Source organism: Solea solea, chromosome 11 (genome assembly GCF_958295425.1).
Source record: "Solea solea chromosome 11, fSolSol10.1, whole genome shotgun sequence".
In the NCBI taxonomy this organism is placed as follows: domain Eukaryota; kingdom Metazoa; phylum Chordata; class Actinopteri; order Pleuronectiformes; family Soleidae; genus Solea; species Solea solea.
This window is the reverse complement of record NC_081144.1, coordinates 22,215,006-22,235,131: the sequence shown is the minus strand read 5'-3', so window position 1 is coordinate 22,235,131 and position 20,126 is coordinate 22,215,006. Positions and strand designations below refer to the sequence as shown.

Genomic DNA, 20,126 nt, shown 5'->3' with positions numbered 1-20,126 from the left:
AGGTTTTTAGTTCTTTTTTAAAAGCATCCTCCGTCTGTGGAGCTCTGAGGTGGTCAGGAAGGGCATTCCACAGACGGGGAGCGGCAGCTTCGAAAGCTCTGTCCCCCATGGTCTTGAGCCGTGTCCTGGGTGCTTTAAGGAGAAGCCACAGGCTGGAGTGTCCATCTGCTCCCGGGTACATAGGATGTGGTGACTGTAAGTTTACCCATGTAGGCTCTGTTGAACTTGATTGAGGGGGGCCTCTGCACTCCACCTCAGCGGTTTTTACAACAATGTTCAAGGCTAGGACAAAGAGTATGCCTGTGCACCCAGTCATGATGCCCTTCTCCAGTCTGTGCCAACATCACGCCAATGGCCTAGAAGAGACTGAATCTTATATTTTCTTGCTCTTACTGGACACATAGTGCCAGTGCAGTGCTGTCTTTACTAACTTATGTGGCATTGACCCAAGCTACGGCACGACCACATCACCTTTCCCCCTCACATGCCTCTGTGATGGAGGTGGGTGACTCCTCCTGTATGTACTGAAGATGTAAAGTGGTAAAGTTTAAGCTCCTGAACAATAAGCTCTCCTCTGGTGTACCCAGGTAGTACTTTTTATTCAAAATGTCTGGCTCTCTCACCAGCAATTTCATAATATTGTTTTGCTGTGCAAATGCCTTGAGTCTCAGGCTCTAAAAAGAAATCTACCAGAGAAACTTTCCCCGTGTTTATCCGATCAGGAGCCTGGACTACAAAAAGAGGTCGTCCTCTCTGTCTGTGAGGTTAGGCTGTTTGTTGGTGAATAAATGAATGCGACTGTGGAGGCAATGAACGGCAAGTAAGCCAAAAGTTATTCAAAAGAGAACAAATAACATAAATGCACATATGTGCTAAAAAAACACCAAGCGGGAACTGTGGATTAGAATCCAGAAAGATTAAGGAACGAGGAAAGAATAAGGATGAGAACTACGGGCAACGTCAATCTGCATTGACCTTCGATTTCGGATTTCAAAAATGTAATTTGGAACTTCGAAATGTGGAGGGCAGCATTGCACCTCTTAGGGTACAGCCTGTCGGAACGAAATAAAGAAGTGACAATATTACGCCCACACTCTCGTAATTTGATAGAGAATTTTAAAACAAATTTCTGACTGTATCCGTTTTCTACACTTGCAAAAAGGCACCATATAGAAACGTAGCGTATATTCACGAGGCCTTTCACATTTTACACATTACATTTCCGAATTTCCGTATACGCATACACAACTGTGATTGTGTGAATCTGATTCTGTTCATACTCAGTGTCATATTCAATTTCATTAGTGGCTATTTCTCACCAGAAAACTACTCTCATTTGTGTTTCCTTGTATCCTTTGAGTGCTGAGTTGAACATGTGTGGGTACTGGCGGACTTCCTCACATAACCTAAAGCAAGTTTCCATGGTTACCTTTGTCTTCATCATCTCTTTGGACCAAAACAAAGTAGCAATAGCAGTTGGACTGGAACGTCTTCAAACTTATGTCACAGGGATGCTAGCAGACGTCTGCGCACATGCAAATGTGGAAAGTCTCCTCTGTCCCCCATTTTTTCCTTTCACCTTTTCTTCCTTCTTTTTCTGTTAAAAAGGAGTTTTTTTCTCCACTGATGCTTGGTGTTTGCTCATTGTGTGAATTGTTGGGTTTCTCTGCTCTCGATGATGTTGTCTATGTACAAGTATGACCCAGCCCTAAGTGTGTGTGTGTGTGTGTGTTGAACCTACTCATACCTTGTACACATACAGCTCATGGCTCTCATCTGACAGCGTTGTCCCATCCTCTCTCATCAGAGGTGTAAAGGCAAAGCCAAACAGTTTTTTCTCCCCTTTGTCCTTAGCTGAAAGACAACATCATCATCATTATATCATCATCATCACAGCACCATCCCTACTTGTGTGGATCGAGCACGATCCAATCTGTTCTAATAAAGTCATGCACTGGGGGATGCCTGCCATAGGGGAGCAACGCTGACTCACTGGAGCAGTGTCTGAACTCGAAGCGTAGGTGGGACCCTCGGAAACGATCTATGGGAATGGGCAGCTTCACCATCTCACTCCAGCGAGGGCTGTTGTTGTGGTAGAGGACAAAAGAGCGATATTCACTGGAGCTGGGCTCCCCACTGCCCAAACTGATGCAGTCCTGAGAAGAAAAGTAAAGACATGAAGGGGATTTAGTTAAGTAAACCAAGCAAGTAAGTCACATCAATGCGTGGATGAGTGGGAGGGATGTCGCACTCATCATGAGTCACATATTGATGATATGGTCGAGAATAAATCATGCAGATATGTGTCATACTTTGAGAGTGTCCCCGTCAGCATACAGCACGTAGAGCGTGACTTCAATGTTCTTCTGGACGCTTTTGCCTCCTCTTTCAAACTCCCCTCGCTCAAGGGTCAGGTAGAGGTCATTGCGTGTGTCACCTATGACAATTACAGAGGAAAGGATTTAGTTTACACATTTACAACAGGTCACATTAAAATCAAATCACCAACAGCTTACTGTCCATTATGAGTCTGACAATGTTAGGCGTAATGCTAAATAGGAGGAATAGTCTTTTATGTTTGACAAACAATGATGTTGAGTAAAAGTTTTAACAAACTACAGTATGGTGGCCCTGCTGTGAAAATTAGAAACAATAAATAAAAAACAAGATACACTGCATCAAGCAAACAAAAACAAAAACATAGCAGGAAATTATAAAATACAACTGCAAGAAAATTGCTCAAAAAAATCAACAAAAATTACAAAACACAATGGCAAATTTAAACTGTATTAACCTTTTAAATCACCTTTGATAACTGGTAATTAGGTTTGTCACTATTAGTAATTCTGTTTTTCAATTGGCTGGTATGTTGTCATATTTGACTGTTTGACATTATGACTGGCCATCAAGGGCCACCGTACCATACAGCAAAATCACAAAGCTCTCAGCTTGGAGGTTCATTTTTTACCAACAACAGCAGCACATGTGAGAAAATCCCAGACTGATAACAAGCACGTCGCCTCCTCCGATGGTGTTAATTAGCACATGTCAATCTCTGCTCTGAGCACAAGTGGTCAGCGTAAATAAAACTGCTGTGTGTGGACTAACATGTGCAACCTCACATCCTAATCAATGAGAAATGACCCCGCTCTCTATAATTCACTGTGGCTCACATCTGCCTCTGCACCATTTTGTGAGGTCAGTGTTTAATGGAATAAATATCAGTGGCAACAGTGGAGGAAGATATTGCAGTTATTTATAAAAATCAGATTATAGTTATTTATATCCAAGTCATTTCCTTGGGGACAGATGAGTCACAAAGAGCAATATCGGGAGGTATTTCAGGAGTGGAGAGGAGAGGAGAGGAGAGGAGATCACTGAAAGATGATGAAATATACCAGAGTAAACATCATACGTCTCCCTTCCTCTCTCTTTAAATTATCTCTGAAACCTTCTTTCAGTGATAATTGAGGCTAATTTCACACAGATGGTGAGTAAAGGTAGTTTACAAAATACCCCTCATGAAAATTATTGAGACAAATATTTGTCTCAATTTCAGAAAACCCTATTAGGTTTAAATGATGCATACTTGGAATAGAAAATTATAACTTACTAGCTCATCGTTACCTACGCCAAGGTAGTTATGTTTTCATTGGCTTTATCTTTGAATCCTTTTTTTCTGTTAGCAACTTCCTTTTTTTTGGCAGATCACAAAATCTCTCTTATGATGGGTAAAACTGTAAAAATTATATCTTTGTCAAAATTCTACCATTAGACTAAGTTTCATTTAAGTTAAAATGTGTATATCTCAGCGACATCAGATCAGGATTTTGTCATGTTTATGTAAGATGGTCGTAGCGATAACATTCTGTTAATGTAAATTCAGATTGACAACGTGTTTGAGCTTTGGTGGATGTCTGCGCTCTCTGAGTGGTCTTGTTTTACTTTAATCAAAAAGTGATGTACAACATGGAACTGAATCCACTTTAACAAAATTAGCAGTCAAATAGCAGAACTGCAAACATGGCAGCCTCTCAAAGCAAAAAAATTGTCAGTATCTGCATATATCTGACAACTAGTGCAGCAGCCATTCAACATGTGTGTTTCGCTGGCACAGAAGTGGCTCCTTTAGTGATACATCTGTCTGTATTTAAATATTTCTACCGATATCTCTTGTATTTCACAGCCAAACAACATTAAATTCAAGAAAAACACACACTGGTGCCCCTTGATATGTCACCTGTCACTGTCAAGTTTGAAGCCTGTTAAGTGACCTGTTGGACAGTTATCTTTTATAGATAGATGGTTGTGTGTACACGTCATCATAAGATAGCCTCTAAAAAATTGCAATCTATTAACACACTAACACAGCAATGCTTAGTAACTGTAATATCGTTGTTTGAAAAAAAAACAAAAAAAACCCCTGAATAACATGTCAGTGCGTAGTCACCTTTGGCTTTAGTTCATGTCTTTGTCTGGTTTCCCTTCATTGTGACTGTCTGGCCCACACCGATGTGTTTGATCTCTATTTAATTATCCTGAATAAACCATTCAGTTTGCCTGTTGTGTCACTCAGTTTTGCTTCTGCTAATTGAGTTGGGTGTTTGTAAACCTGTTTTCTCCTTGTGCCAATTTAAACCTGCCTTGTCTGTACGTGGGCCTTGTAACCTTTACAAGAAAAAAACAGGTTGTGAGATGATCAATGTAGTAAGGACGAGGACAAACTTCTGAGCAGGCATATATTATTTTTGGTGAGCTTTTTGTTAAAGGACAACTTCACTGATTTGCATTAAGCTTTGTATGACTAGAATGGGGTAGTATTTTTGAAAAAATGTGCTTCCCAACCTCAGTTTCCCCTGAGAAATATCCAGTGACACTTGGTCCTGTTAGCAAAGATGGCGGACACCGTTTACATTTTGGGAATGAGGTCCCGTCCCCCTAAGAGTGGGTCTAAAAAGTGCGGAACTAGCGCTGCAGTTTCAAGCCTCGGATCAAGGCTCGGACCAAGTGTCACTGGTGGGCACGTAACAAAAAAAGGAATGAGGATATTACTCGACTCAGGGCAAACGGAGGTTGGGAAGCACAATTTTTCAAACATACTACCCCAATCTAGTAATACAAAGCTAAATGCAAATCGGTGAAGTATTTCTTTAAATACATAACCTTTTTGGGCCTGAAAGCAATTTGAATATACTACTTGTCATTTAGAGAGGGGTTGTCTCTGCTCAAACTGTTAATAACACTCAGACATCTGGAATGTATTCTTTTTTTAGGACAATCTATATGATTGATTTACAAAACCAGCTGTTTCACTGTAAAATCATAAAAAAAACATGAACTACCTGGTAATTATTATTATTGTCATGTGTGGCAATAAAGTACAGTACAAGTAACTAAAATGTTTAGGTACAGTACTGAGAGTAGATGTATATCACAAGCTGTGAAACAGATGGTATAGAACCATTTCCTCATCACCTCAGCCCAATTTGCTCTTTTTGCATCTTTGTCAGTCTTTCCCTCCTCTCCTTCATCTGCATCCTCTGTTCCCTGTCTCCCTGGCTTTTAAATAATCCAGGGAGAGTGGCATCTTCTCTGCACCTTCTCCCTGACCCTCCTCATCCTCATTCCCACCGTCTTACCTGGCAGGATGACATCAGGGAAACCCAGTTTGCGTGTGAGTGCCAGGGCTCTGTTGAACACGGCCTGGTTCTCCCGTCTGATCTGGTCCAGCTCGCCACGCAGCAGCTGCAGGGAAATGATGAGGCCTGAAAGGGTGGTGATGGTGGTGGGCATATATGTGTGTGTGTGTGTGTGTAAATGGGGGGGAGGTCCAATTAAGAGGTGTGGGGTAGTGGGAGGAAAGTGGGATTGAAGGGAAGAAAGCAGGGGGATGAAAATGAAGGGTGAAAGGAGAAGGGAGGGACAGAGTGGTATTTAAGGGACATTAGTCAGAATGTGGGGGAGGAGAAGACAGACAGGAGAGCGGATGGAGAGATGTGATCAGAGCCAGGGAGAACAGAGAGGAGGAGAAATTACACAAAGAAAAACATACTGGTACTGCACAAACCTTGTGACAAATTCTTCTTCTCAAGCATGAGTCATTATTAAACTGTGACTTGCTAAGAAGAAGAAAAGTACACCTAATTCAATTCAATTTAAACATTCTTCTTCATTGGATTGTAATTACACCAAATGGGGAAGGCAATATTGACACATCAGAATATACTGTATATAAACTTTTCCAAACCATTTCCACCATTCCATTTCAGGATTCTCTGTGTGAGGGAGCCGTACATGTTCAGTCACTGGCTCATAAACATGCTATAAAGTGAACATGAGCCTTGAAGTCAGCAGCTCAAAGTGTTGAAATCAGGCCGAGTAAATTCAGTGTCTGATGTTGAACAGTAGACACTTTGAAAAGACTTCAAATCCTGTGTTTATCTGTGATAATTACTGAAGAAACCTTTTAAATTCAAACAATTATTAACAATTTTAGCTTTGGCAGCAATTGTGAGGAAAACACACTATTTGTCTATGTTTCAAATGAATGAGTGGGTCCAACACTGAAGGATACCGTGAGTCTTTATAATGAACTGATTAAAATGTTTCTAGACATTGAAAAGACCTGCTCTGCACATCACTGATGACATCTATACAGACTGTTTGGTAGATTCAGGTCCCGCTAGATTCATTCATGTTCCAGAATCACAGCTGTTTAGCTCCAGCCAATCAAAAGATGAAAATACTTTTGCTTCAAAAACTATGACTAAATTAAAAATACAATAAATATGTGCTGCCCACCGCCGGATAGTTCTCCTATCCCCTTTTTCAATGACGAACATGGACGACCAGCATCTGCTGGTACAGAGAGTAGTTTCCTCTCACGCTGGCACGGAACGTTTGCACTGGTCACTTGAAGGTTGTCCATGCAGTGTGTTTTTTACTAATGTTTCTACAATATCTTTTGTCATTTTTCATATTTTTTTTATCAAGGCCTTTGGGAACAAATGATTGTATATATTAATGCTGTCTCTACCCTGCCTCTCCTTTTTTCCTCTCCTCCTTCTGTCCCCCATTTTTCTTTTCACCCCAACCGGCTGAGGCAGATTATTGCACATCTCTGAGTCTGGTTCTGCCAGAAATGTCTCCCCTAATTTTGTTCTCTCCGCTTTCTCTCCGAACCCTTGACACATGTGTAAGCACACCACAATCTGATCATTTCCTTTCGCGTCCATGTAAATGATGGAATTGTAAATTCCAGTTGGGACAAAACTTTTCGGAATCATTTTGACGTTAAATTTGTTGTGAAATTTTCAAGAAATGAAGAAAACTCCAGCTCCAGGAGAGAAAACACGAAACAGAACTACAGAGACATCATATTTACCATAGTTGGTGCTCGGAGCTGAGTACTTGGTGTTGGACTTGCGGATGATGTTCTCATGTATCTGGTACCACTCATTCTCATTGTTACACCTGGAGAGAAAGGACAGGTGGGTAGAAGTGTTAGCAACACACCCATTAGTGAGTCCAGATGGAGGGGATCAGGTATGTGTGTGTGGGGACTATATGAACAGCATGTGTCCCAGAGCAGATTTCCTCCTGGAGAAAAGTAGCAGCAGGGGGGAGGTGCTATCAAGCAGCACATTAGCCCAAATACACAGCACACTAAGCAAACCTGACAGTCAGCTCTCTACCGGCCTTTTTCATTACTGTGGGTCCGCAGGCCCCTGGGAGAGGCAAAGGAAATGCACAGACTGGAGAGTTATAAGAGCCGACAGTTTGGAGGCAGCTCACCACTGAATCACTGCTTGTTCTTTAAATGGAAGAGCACAGACGCTTTCCATTCCAGAAATCTTTAAGTGTCAACTTTACTGTATAATTATACTAAAAATACGACACAAGAAAAGTCTCATATAACAAGACGCCAAAGTGTAAAAACAACCTCAGACCAAAAGAGAACACTGAGGAGGAAACTACGTAGACAAAATGATGGCTGTAAGGAAAATGAAGCCAATGGAGAAGTGACCACAAGCTGTATTCTCGTTAATGGCCTTTAGGGATCAGTTTGTGTGCAAGTCTGAACATTTTTTAATTCTGTTTTGTCTAAATTCAGCCACATTGTTTAATTTAAGGGTTTGGCCTACAGCAGGGGTGTTTAAAGACGGCCAGATTTGATAATGTGAAGATTCCCGGTGGCCAACAGTACCTTCAGACTTTTTAATAGTAACAGTCCAAATGCAGCCCACAAAGGCTGTCGACCCTGGTAGCTTGTTGACTCATTCAGGTCTTTGTTCCGTCAGTTTGGAATCATTATGTTATGTTCCTGCTTCTTTTTTTACCCTGGTGCAGTAACTGACCTTTATTTGAACTTCCTGCTTTGAGTCTCCTGCATTTAGGTCCAACTCCTGAACTCACCCACGATATCTATGACAAATTGACCTTGCTTCTCAGTTGATGTGCTACTCAATAAACATTATCCTGATAAATGTATGGTCTTCCTCGCCGGTCTTTTTCATTGCTGCATGATTTATACTTTTTTTATTATTAATTATGGTCCCCTTTAGAGTCAAAAAGACAGTAAAGATAAGCTTTATGACATATCTATAGTGCGACTGACAAGACAGATCACACATGGTGACCTTGTTCTCTCCACACTTCTTCCAACCTCCTCCCCAAATATGATCTGTTGTGGTTTCACAAAACCAGGACGGTGCCGCACTAAAACAGCGGGTGATGTCACAGCTAGCTTGACACTATGTCTCCTTGGACACATGGAGACGTTGTAGTTGTAAAATGATGAGATAATGATGAGCGTGTTGTTATTTTCCTTTCCTTTCCTTTCCTCCAAGTATGCTCAGTTATCTGTGTCATGTCTGTCTGTCTGTCTGTCTCTCTCTCTCTCTCTCTCTCTGTCTCTGTCTCCTGTCTCCTGTCTCTGTCTCTGTCTCCTCCCTCTCTCCTTCTCCACGTCTCCTTCCCTCACTGGGTCGGCCTCGGCCGGTGCACAAGAGTGGTTCTCTGTGGCGAAGCCTAAGAGAGGCAGCCAGATTCACAACACGCCAAGTGTCCTGTCTCAGGCCTGGGGTGAGCAACTATTGATTTTCTAGAGGAAACTTCATTATCATTCTGGTCAAAACACACCAGACATCAGCAGCACTTGATTATCACGCATAAGAATATTTACACGAGCATTTTTATTTCCTAAAGTGCAGGAGCCATACAACTCATGACTAACAGTGAAAACAATGGAGACGTACATTTATATGACGTTGCTCTGTCATTATCCAGAAGAGGAACAGGAATACGAGCATCTCTAGGGTTGTGCGACATTATTCATCTATATGTACTGCTGTTAAAGTGATGAAATTATCTAGGATGTCGCTGACTTAGCAGAAAATAAATAAGCAAATAAATCCTGTACATAAAAAAATATATGATTTTCGGTCAGCAAAAAGAAACACGATCGAAAACAAAATTTTAAACACACCAATGGATTTATGGATCTGTACTAAAAATTGTTTTTTTTTTTTTAGCAGACTTGACAATGTAACATTGCAGACAGGGCTTAAACATACCACTACAAGCTAACTAGCTAACTAACTAGCAGGAAATCTAACAGAACACCTAATATATCAAGTGTTCAGTTACCTTTCTCCAACCACTATGATGAGTAACTGAGAGTCTGTGATGGACAATCACATCCACAAAGACAAAGTCGTTTTTTCCCCCACTTTCTTCTCCGACAAAATATCTTGTGGCTAATGGCTAACAGCTAACAAACTAACGGCCCATGCCAAACCAAGCTGCAGCACTTTTTAAATTACAAAAGAAACAAAATGGAAAAGTACATTATTGTAGAGTGAAAACCAGTGTCACATATTCTTGTGGACAGTTCCAACTTTTAAGTAGTAAGTCGTGAAAAAAACAACAACTTGACACTCACGTATAAACTTTGAGGACAAAGTCCTTCTCTTCTTTGAGGTCCGTGATAGTGTGGAAAACATCGCTCATGGCCAAAACAGCGCAGCCATAGGGTCGTCTGTACTGCACATGAGGGGGGCCTTTCTTTGAATCGTTCAGCAGCATACGACCTGGACACAAAAGGAATTTCTGTAACTAAAGCAACACTATGTAACGTAAGCTTAGTGGGCAAATATGCAACCATAAAGTACCAAAAATACTACCCCTAAACTTAATGCAAATCAGTGAATTACTTCTTTAACACTTATTGAATGTCACAAAAATGTTTCAAAATGGGTGGGTTTGATAAGGTTGTTAATTTAATTGAGGAGGAAGAATCTGGAGTGTTTTACTGAGAGGAGAGCATTCATCAGGTGCACAACAATTATTTTTTTCTGTTCAAAATAGGTCATTTATGTTGCTCCACACATTTTACAACAGAATAGAGTATTAATCAGACTTAAGTACTTTTAAATGACCTCAGTTTAGTACACTTGAACTTCATGGGTCTGATTTTGGCAGGTTTGGTTACATAAGATCAGGTACAGAGTGCCGTTACAGAGTCCAGGTACAGAGTGTAATAGTATGTTACAACCACAAAAAACGACGTTGAAGCTACGATTTAAGGTAAAAACAAAGAAAATATTGCGTAGTGTTACTTTAAACATGAAGAATATTATTTCAGACCCTAGTCTGGTTTATTTACCGGTCCTTATGACGTGTGCAACAATGTAGAGTTCTCTCTTCAAGTCTTTACTGCTCAGGTCCTGAGAAGGAATAAGAAATGTAAGTCAGTGTAAACGTTTAAGTGGAGAATATTTGTATTGATGCACAGAAGGTGAGAGATGTTACCGTGAAGAGAGCACACAGACGATCGACCTTCTCTGGATTCTTTGGTCCTCCATTTTTGTTCAGTTTCACCATGAACTTCTCGCTTGAAAAAGAACAGCGGGGAGTCAGTCAGTCACAGAACAAGTTAGAGTATAGACACGTATGTGTGTGCGTGCGTGCAGGCCTCTTATATATTCTTCCATGTACCTGATCTGTTTGGCCTCGCGAGAGTCATACAGAGAGAAGAAAACGTCTGCATCCTCGCTGATGCTGTTGTAAGTAAAGCTCTTCAGATTAATGAAGAGGTGGTGCAACACAGGGACACGGCAACCGTCGCCATGGCGCTGTTTCATGCTGTCGCTCTGGGAAACGAAGAAGAAAGTGACCGCTAACTAGACAGGGTCCTAACTGCAAGTGAGGCCTGCGTCTCTGTATAAAGATGAGTTTGTTTAACAGACCACTGATGGTAATGCATGAGGTGAATAATTCAATGATATATATCCTCTATAGTTTATTTTATCCTGTCACTCCAAGTACATGCTATATTTACAGCATGATGATGAATGAATGATGGAAAACTGCCGCTCTGGTGGTTCTGTATTTGTTGTTAGCTTCTGCAGGGAGGGTGCACACTGTGGTGAAAATGAATTTTGTTTATGATCTGTAACTATTATGATATAAGCTAGTTCTAATTTGCGTCAAGGCCCCAGTAGATGTCCAATAAAGGCTTCACTGAGAAACATGTTACTGCACAAGCAGTTCATTTAGTTTTTAGTAGTGTACTTATAGGTTTTCCTGTAGAGATGAGTTAATGCAACATTAATCTTTTAGGCAGATATAGCCTATGAGCCTCTATTATGACTGATTTATTGATCAGTTTAGCATTAATGGGAGATTTACTGCATGCAAAACTATGCCTAAAATTTCATATTGCAAAAACAGCAACAGGTGTTTTCAAACAAATGTAAATCTGTAGACAGTTAAATCTAACTTGGTACCATTTGTGCATACATGTGTGTTCCCATTGGGATTCAGCCCTCACAACAGTATTGCACTATTGAGATGCTTAGGGGAAAATAGCAGTGAGACCTTGTAATTTGAATTTAATGACCAGGGATTTTTACCTGACATGTTTTTATCTTTGGAGAAATCCCGAGATTACCAGGTGCAGATAGAGCACAACAGAGGTCACTAAAAGATGAATGCGGTCCAAACCCTAACCATAAATTAACATACACCATTGAGAATTTGCTATGTTTTGACAGAGCTTATTGTGACAGGCACAGCTTTTCTACACTTTACGGCACTAGTGGTCCAGAAAATGACGAACAATTACATGAAATTGGTCATTTTCAAATATATCAAGGGGAAGGTCTTAATTCAAATTAACACATTTTATTTTCTTTCTTAAAATTATTTTAAAATTAAGATTAAAATTAACTTTCTTTCAAGGTGCCAAAAACATTGAAATTCAAACATGTTGCACTAAATCACAACATATATTAGATATAATGATGTTCTCTTGTCTGGTTTTTAATGTGAAAATGATACTGAGTTTGGGAAAGAAATGTAAAATTAGAGTTAATGAAAGAGTGTGGAAAGGGATGTGATGATTTTGTCAGCTTTTGACAAGACTGTACCTGATTTGTGCTTTGCTGACCACAGTGTCTGCTGGATACGTGCTAAACAAGAGAGAGAGGTGCAAAAGAAAGATGTCACGTCAGTCAGCCTGTCGTTTAGTCTTCCCACACAGTGCTGGACTTATACATTTACTTAATGGATGCAAGGTACCCATAATTTCAGCTACAGTACATGCATTGCAGAGTGGCTATACCACTGTTCCCTGCAGCGCTAAAGGAAGCCCACATGAGGCAAAATGTGAGCGTGTGGGAGCGGAGAGGACAAGGCGGCTATCACCCACACATACCTCTCTGCTGCTCTGCAGCCTAAAAAACATTCCCAAACCTGAAGAGGCGCCAAGGCCTCATGCCCTGCCAAAAAAAACAAGCTCACTTTCATCGACAGAGTCAGGAGGCTTTTTGGCGATGAGAAAGCCACGCTGTTGTTTCTGGACAGAGCATTTGGTGCACAAACACCGAGTGAACGGGGCTCAGAAATATGACAATGGGATAATGGGAGGCTGCAGGGCAGTTGGAAAGTATTTTGATCAGCATATGGAGCCACAACTAGTAACCTGAAAGAATCCCCCTGCTGTATGACTGTCTCCAGCAGCGTTGCATTACATTTCACAACATGTAATTGCCTATTGCTAAAATTAGAACTGCCTCAGAGAGTCGCCTGTGTCTTCCAGCACAGGTTCAACATCACAACAGCCAAAATACATTTCGCACATTATTTATTTATGAAACTGTATTTCCAGTCCGGTTGATGCGTCACAGCAACCAACACTAAAATATGTAATGTAGGGGGAAAAAAGAAAAAAAGGAAAATGTCACTTTGCATCATGTCCGCATTGCTAACGAGCAACCATGTGTGGATGCAAGACAAGGGACACAGTCAATATGGCATAAAGAACAGGTCACATGATTCCAACAGCTGAATTGCTGTGCTCTCTCTCTCTCTCTCTCTCCCCCTCATGAGTCACCTTCTTATGGATGATTTGATAATCAGTACATTCACACATCCCGACACATCTACTACACATTCCTATATGCAACACCAAGGCGTGCGATAAAAACAGACGTACACAGCTCTTAAAAAGCTTATTTAAAGACAGAACCCTTAGAGCCAGGGCAACATATAAAATGTCTGTTGGTGTAGAATAACAGAGGGACAACATATGAATATGGCAGTATATCATCATCCTGACTGGTGAGATGCGATTCTTAGTATGCTGGCATGGATATGATACTTTAATTTGAAAAAATAAAAAATAAATGGCCCTTCAAACTGTTTTTCTTGCCAATTTGGCTCAATAGCATCACTACTTCATGACTCCTTATGGTGGTGCTACATGAATGAAGATTAACTGGCCGAATAGTAGGTTGACAGCAGGATAATGGCAGGCAGCAGTAAAAAGAATGTAAATTTACCATTTAAGGGACATGTTTTGTTGTTAATTTAGACAGATATTTTAATTTATCGATTATCGCAGACTTGCTATGTCTTGATAAGGTCATGATCCTGGACAATATGATACCATATTGTGAGATACCACCCCTAGTATACAGTATACTGTTCCATTTTCATCATCCAAAGTATACACATTCACTTCATTAATTTAATCTTTCTAATAATTCAAACGGGTGAAATCACTCAACATACCAGTTTGTATAGCTCCGATACACTGATCTGTTCTGGATCCACCATTTCAAACTCTTTCCTGGGAACAAGGTCTAAACCAAGGTGCCTGGTGACAGAGGAATAAGGAGAGAACAACAGAGAAACACATTAAAAAATAACCAGGTTTCATGTCACACAAGTTAATATTACAACTGAAAGTTTATCAAATGTTCAGCTCTACTGTAAACATGTTAAAATGTCTGTGGTTTGCAGTACATATTGTTTTTCATAATGAACCCTATAACACCATACAACAGAACAAGGGAGGGGGATAAATTGACATTAACGTCTCCACCTACTCCCTAGTTCCATCCACCCGTTCAACAATATCAACAAAAAATCTGCACATACAGTAATTAAAAATAACATGCCCAGATAAAAACAAATGTACAACCCACACAAGATGTCACTCTAATGCAACACACTGCTGTACTGAGCATAAATGAAGTCATTAATTATCGACTGTAAAACTAAGTTAGACACACATTTTCCTGCAAAAACAGATGTTTTGTCATCAAGTTTGACTTTTAGTCTTTTTCAACTTTGTCATCTACAGTACATCTCGGTATTTGCCAATGCTATGATGGTACAAATACCTCTGCCAAGCAATGTTTAGTCTGTTTTTAACAACGTTACTCAAGATGTAAAGGACAGATTTAGGTTATGGTCCAAGGAAGAAATGATGTCTTTTGAAAGTGACACAATGTAGGATTTCAACCTTCAAATAATGTCACCAAGATTATTTTGACAGCACATAAATGTAGAACAGGATAAATGGCACCTATGTCAGAGCCTGTGCAGGTCTGCATCACACTTTGCACTATGCAAATTCTGGTTTCAGATCCATGCCACAAAAAGAACGACAAAATTCTACTTTACGGCACATGTTTTTTGAATATCTTGAAAAAATATAGTATTTGTATAAAATGCAATAACATAGGCTCTTGCAGAGCACAGTAGCTGTTGTAGCATGTTAGTACATTTTATACAAAGAAAATTGCTTCATTTCTTGTTCATGCAAAAAAAACGTGACTATAGTGACTATTCAGTTGTTTTTTATTTCTTAATATACAAAGTATTTTCTCCATGTAGGGGTTAGAAAACCAATATGGCTTTGTGTTATAACTTGGGAATGATGAACACTTACATGTGAAGAAGCACGATACTCCGAGCAAACCTCATTTAACCAGAGTAAGTATCACATACTAAATTATGGCATGAATTGTTAATTAGTAAAAGTTGTTGTACAGTTGTTGGTTCAATTATTTGTATCCTACATTGTGTTACTTTAAAAACAATTGTCAAACATGATAGATGGAGGAGTGTACGGATACTGTGGGAAAAGAGCAGCCTTGATGGAGGTGTGAACGGAGCTTGACCTCTGAACAAAAGAGGTTTAATACAGAGCAGGGTCAAAATACTTTATGATGTGCTATTCTGTACATTACTGTAAAATTGCACTTCATGGAGTCAATGCTGCTGTGATCATGTGTCGCCAGTGTACACTTCAGAGCACGGACACGCTTGCTGAGCACAATATTATAGACTCCACTTCTGAGTGTTATTACATTAAAGACACACACTAATGCTGATGTAGTTGAAAGGGAATACCTGTGTGGTGTGTGTGTGTTTTCATGTGCAGCTGTGCAGGGAAATTCATACTAAACTGACAGATGGCTTCCTCTACATGAAGTTGCTCCTGAGCCTGAGCTGATGATGCCTGTCAGTCCTCAGTTGGATGGTCACAAACTGGCAACGGTGTAATATCGCTTACAGTTCCTCCAGGGGGACGCACATTGATATTAAGCTACTGGAAATTCACTCATCTCAGCAACCATAAAATTACATCATAGAGGAGGAAACTATTATGCACCCACACACACAGTACTGCAGATCTCTCCAGTCAGTGCCAAGGAAATGTTGTATTCTTTGGTGCCCAACAGTTAAGAACAAACGTTTGTCGGAAGAGTTACTCACTCGTTGCCCCAGTCAAGCCGTACGGTGATGTGCCGCTTGATCTCTCGCGTCTGGTCCTGTGCGAGGTGACCCTGGATCAGCTGCCGACGCAGGTCGATGAGTTCGTTCATCACGTGGCGGAGCTTGTGGAACAGATCCACCTTGTGTTTCTGTAGATGCAGCCAAAAACAGGCTTAATGAGGGTATGTGATTTCCCTTTACTGTAGTATTTATGTAAATACTATTGATGAAACTCATCCCAGACTTACTCTCACACACAATCTGTGATATTGTGTGTTTCTAAATACATTTAAAACTAAACACAGGACAGTTTAATGGAATACAATTGGAACAGGCATCCTATTTCTGGCAATACTGATCAACTGAGCCATAAAAACTTTTCAGCATAATTAAATCAGGTAATCTGAGAGACAACTAGGGGTGGGAATCATTTGAATTTCATCAATTCTGGTTCTTATTAATTTCGATTTTTGATTTCAATGTGGTATCAAACATTAAGTAACAAAAATGTTTTATTCGTCAAGCATTAACTGAACATTTACAACATTAAAAATGTTTTTGCCACTTGCTGTTGTAGGTCATATTTTCCTTCATGATATAGATGTAAACAATAATAACTCAAGAGCTATATAAATATTGATATATATATATATATATATATATATAAAAGCCGTTTATGATCCACATGATACATCTGGACAAATAATGTGTTACTGACCATAGTTGTCCCTTTAAGAAGGTGAATTTATGTGCATAGTTTTAGATAGTCTCAAAACACAGGGGGTGTGATAATGATGTGTGACGCTGAAGACAGGTGCAGGCAGATACATATAAAATTATTTATGTTATTTGCAAACATTTCAAAAGCTTGTACTGTAAATCCATTAGTAACCATGAGCCCTTTTTCTCATGGGTACCAAGTACTGAAGAGACAAGCAATTCTAACTTACATAACTTCTATTATCTAACTAACTAACCCTGGAGACAAGTAAACTTTCCCGTCACGGGGCAGTTCAGAGAGAGTGGGTGCTCATATATATATATTGGTCTGTTCTACTAAGCAGCTGTTCCTTCAGGGTCAATATTTCAGCATTAGTAACAACTGCATAATTTGCAAAGCAAGAAAAAGAACCTTAAAGACTCTGGGATGATGAAGATGTTGTTGAATGCAATCTAAATTGTGTTTCAGAGAAGGAGAGATTGCCTCGAGACCAGATCTGCAATGTGCTCATCTAGTGGGAAGGACTTAAACATCCTGCCTACCCCACCGCTCAGTTTAAAGTTAACCCCTCTGTCAGACTGCAGCACACGTAAAAGGACAACAATGTTGCCACTGAAGAAAATAAATATCCCTTGCAAGTCCGCTTTGACCTCTCACTGTAATGAGTTTCATCACCATTTCTCATAGAGCAGTGACAACATCTCTCTGTTCTGGCCATGGCAGGACAAGCCTACATTACGATCCAGGTTTGTTTACATTAATTGAAAGATTAAGCACCGCCACACTGCCCATGTAAATTTAACGAGGATAACACTTCCTTCTCTCAAAGGCTGGTTGCTGCTAAAAAACAAAGATTTTTTTTGTCGGGGTTGATGAGCCCTCTCGGACGACTCTTCTGCAGGGCTAATTATGTGCATTATAACAGATGCACAGTTATGCTTAGGCCATTGCTCCCTGAAGTGGTACCATGAATTCTAATTGGCAACAATAAGGTAAAATGTATCAACATCAAGCCAATGAGAAACCCCCGTTATTATGGATGCAACTGTGGCAACATGGCCCATATCACACAGGGGGTGAGCACCAAAACAAGCACTGTTAAATCAGCACTTCACATTAGTCAGGCTTCAGAGGAAGTTACATCACTACACCAATGCCTTGGGCTCCTTAGCTGCTCAGAGCATGAGCAGTCCACAGTGAGAGGTTATGTAAAAACTTGATGCCAACTCTGCAATGTCTCCACATTCAAACCCTACCGACCACTTCTGCCTGCTCCCCACACACTCACACACTCAGCTGGATTAAGGATACTTTATGTTTCCAGTAATCACTTTTGCTCGGTAAGTTAAGGCTGTCTGAAGGTGGTGGATCTTAAGGGATGATGTAGAAACTATGAGAGGCAGGCTAAGATCAATCAATGGCTGAATGACACAGCATGAAATTGCATATGACAGGTCTGCAGGCCATTATCTGTATCCAACCTCCATTTATGTCCCTACACAGTCTGTATGTGAAACTGTAGGCTGGTAGTCAGAATGACATCTAAGGTTATTCACCACTCTTGGTGGCAGAGGTGTTGAATCGGATGCAGAGTAGAAGAACATACTGGAAGCTGAATCCTTCAAACCCCCTCAGGAGGATACAAATGAAACGATGACAGATGTAGTTTGTTTTAGTAAAAAACTGTTTGTTTTCCATGTCTCCTGTTTTTTTTTGCTAAGTGTTTTATTTGCTGAGTTGTTACTCACCACATAGAGCTGCTTCCAGAGAACGCCCCATTCCTGCAGAGTGGAGGTGGTCTCCGTGATAATAGGGTCCTCCAGGGGCACCACTGTCTCGCACAACCTGCAGCAGAGAATACAAACAACATGTAGCATGTGTAAGTGAGTGTATACAAGGACACTTGTGTTGCGTGAACCCAAATGTGGTTTGGGCAATCAGCTTTCTCCACCAAAAGAAGTCACATCTGGAATTCAACGCCTAATGAAATAAAACTGATAAAAGATTTAAAAACTTTCATGGAAAAGGACAAGAACTGCCTGAAAACAAAACAAGACTGTAGCCACTTTTAATACGTAGTATCAATCAGATTATGAAGTGTATGTAGTAATTTTTACATTGTATTAGATATATAAAAATGTATTGAATTGAACAACACGGATGGTATATTGCATGTAAATATACATTAATTTACATGCTATTATTATTATCATTACTATTATATTATTCACAAAGATTGTAAAACATTAATAGTGGAAATTATGAGGACATCATTCAGCACTGTTTTGCAACATCATGCACATTGTAACCATGGAAATGCTAGCACTGTAGGGTATAAAAATATGGTGGGGATGAGGCCATGCTGTCACGAATTGAGCGGTGTGTGATGAACTGAATAAATGGCCGCAGGTGTGTGCAGCCACATCGAGAGAGCTAGCAACTCCTACACAAAACAACAACAGTCGACTACACGCAACAGCGTCGCCCTCTATGGTCATATCTCAATATGGTACAAAGGAAGATGTTGTACCAGGAGTAAGCAGTGTGGTAACACTCGCGATAGGGGTGTGGAAATGAGATGGACGACAAAGTAGTGACATGTGTTTTCTTTGATGACATGCTAATGATAACTTTGAGTAGAGTCTGCAGCAATTTGATTTCACTCTTCAGACGAGGTCCTTCGGCAAGCTTAAGAACTTCAGAGTCTTTTAAGGGAACCAAACATTCAAGTTTTTTTTCCCCTGGCCTGCTCAAGGCCGGCTTGCTCCACGGAGCTTCTCCGAGCCAAAGTCATAAGACACTACTAGTAGACAGCCATTGCTCCTAGAAAACTACAACAAGCGTTGACCCTTTTTTTCATTGCTCTGCATACATTATCATTAGTCAGATTGGTTGTAGGTCTATCCAATTGCTTACAGAGGCATTTTTATCTATGTCTGTTGGTCATGCCTCTTGAAAGTGGCTGCTAGGGGTTTTTGCCATTCATACCCATTCACGCAACGCATCTATGTGCAGCACATTTTTCTGACACTCATCTTTCGTAACCATTGACTGCTGGCACAGCCGTGTCTTGCCCAGGGACACATCGGCATGTACACTAGCGGAGCCGGTAATTGAACTCACAACCTTCAAGTTCAAAGAGAACTCACTCTACAGTCGCCTGGTGTTGAGCCAGGCTTGATAACTTTCGCCGTGTGGTCCTTAAAGCTGCTGTGAAATACTTGTGTCCATGAGTTGACATAGGGAGGAAGGAGGGGACTTTTAATGACAGCACATAATTCCCCATACAGGAAGTTAGACAAAAAAAAAAAAAATCACTGACAGCAGCTTTAAA

At 40.4% G+C, this 20,126-nt stretch overlaps 1 protein-coding gene across 3 annotated transcripts in view; it reads right to left on the bottom strand.

The window, feature by feature from the left end:
• Positions 1-20,126, bottom strand: part of LOC131468717 (dedicator of cytokinesis protein 3-like) — a 70,002-nt gene that overhangs the window by 27,202 nt on the left and 22,674 nt on the right. For all 3 annotated transcript variants that reach the window (XM_058643246.1, XM_058643247.1, XM_058643248.1), the window contains exons 5-17: positions 18,541-18,637; positions 16,072-16,220; positions 14,077-14,161; positions 12,432-12,473; positions 10,999-11,153; positions 10,813-10,894; positions 10,667-10,727; positions 9,944-10,091; positions 7,385-7,473; positions 5,640-5,765; positions 2,313-2,437; positions 1,994-2,156; positions 1,748-1,854 (exon numbers count right to left, since the gene is read on the bottom strand). In XM_058643246.1, the coding sequence (XP_058499229.1) occupies positions 1,748-1,854; positions 1,994-2,156; positions 2,313-2,437; positions 5,640-5,765; positions 7,385-7,473; positions 9,944-10,091; positions 10,667-10,727; positions 10,813-10,894; positions 10,999-11,153; positions 12,432-12,473; positions 14,077-14,161; positions 16,072-16,220; positions 18,541-18,637 (1,429 nt within the window). The remainder of the gene's footprint in view (positions 1-1,747; positions 1,855-1,993; positions 2,157-2,312; positions 2,438-5,639; positions 5,766-7,384; positions 7,474-9,943; positions 10,092-10,666; positions 10,728-10,812; positions 10,895-10,998; positions 11,154-12,431; positions 12,474-14,076; positions 14,162-16,071; positions 16,221-18,540; positions 18,638-20,126) is intronic.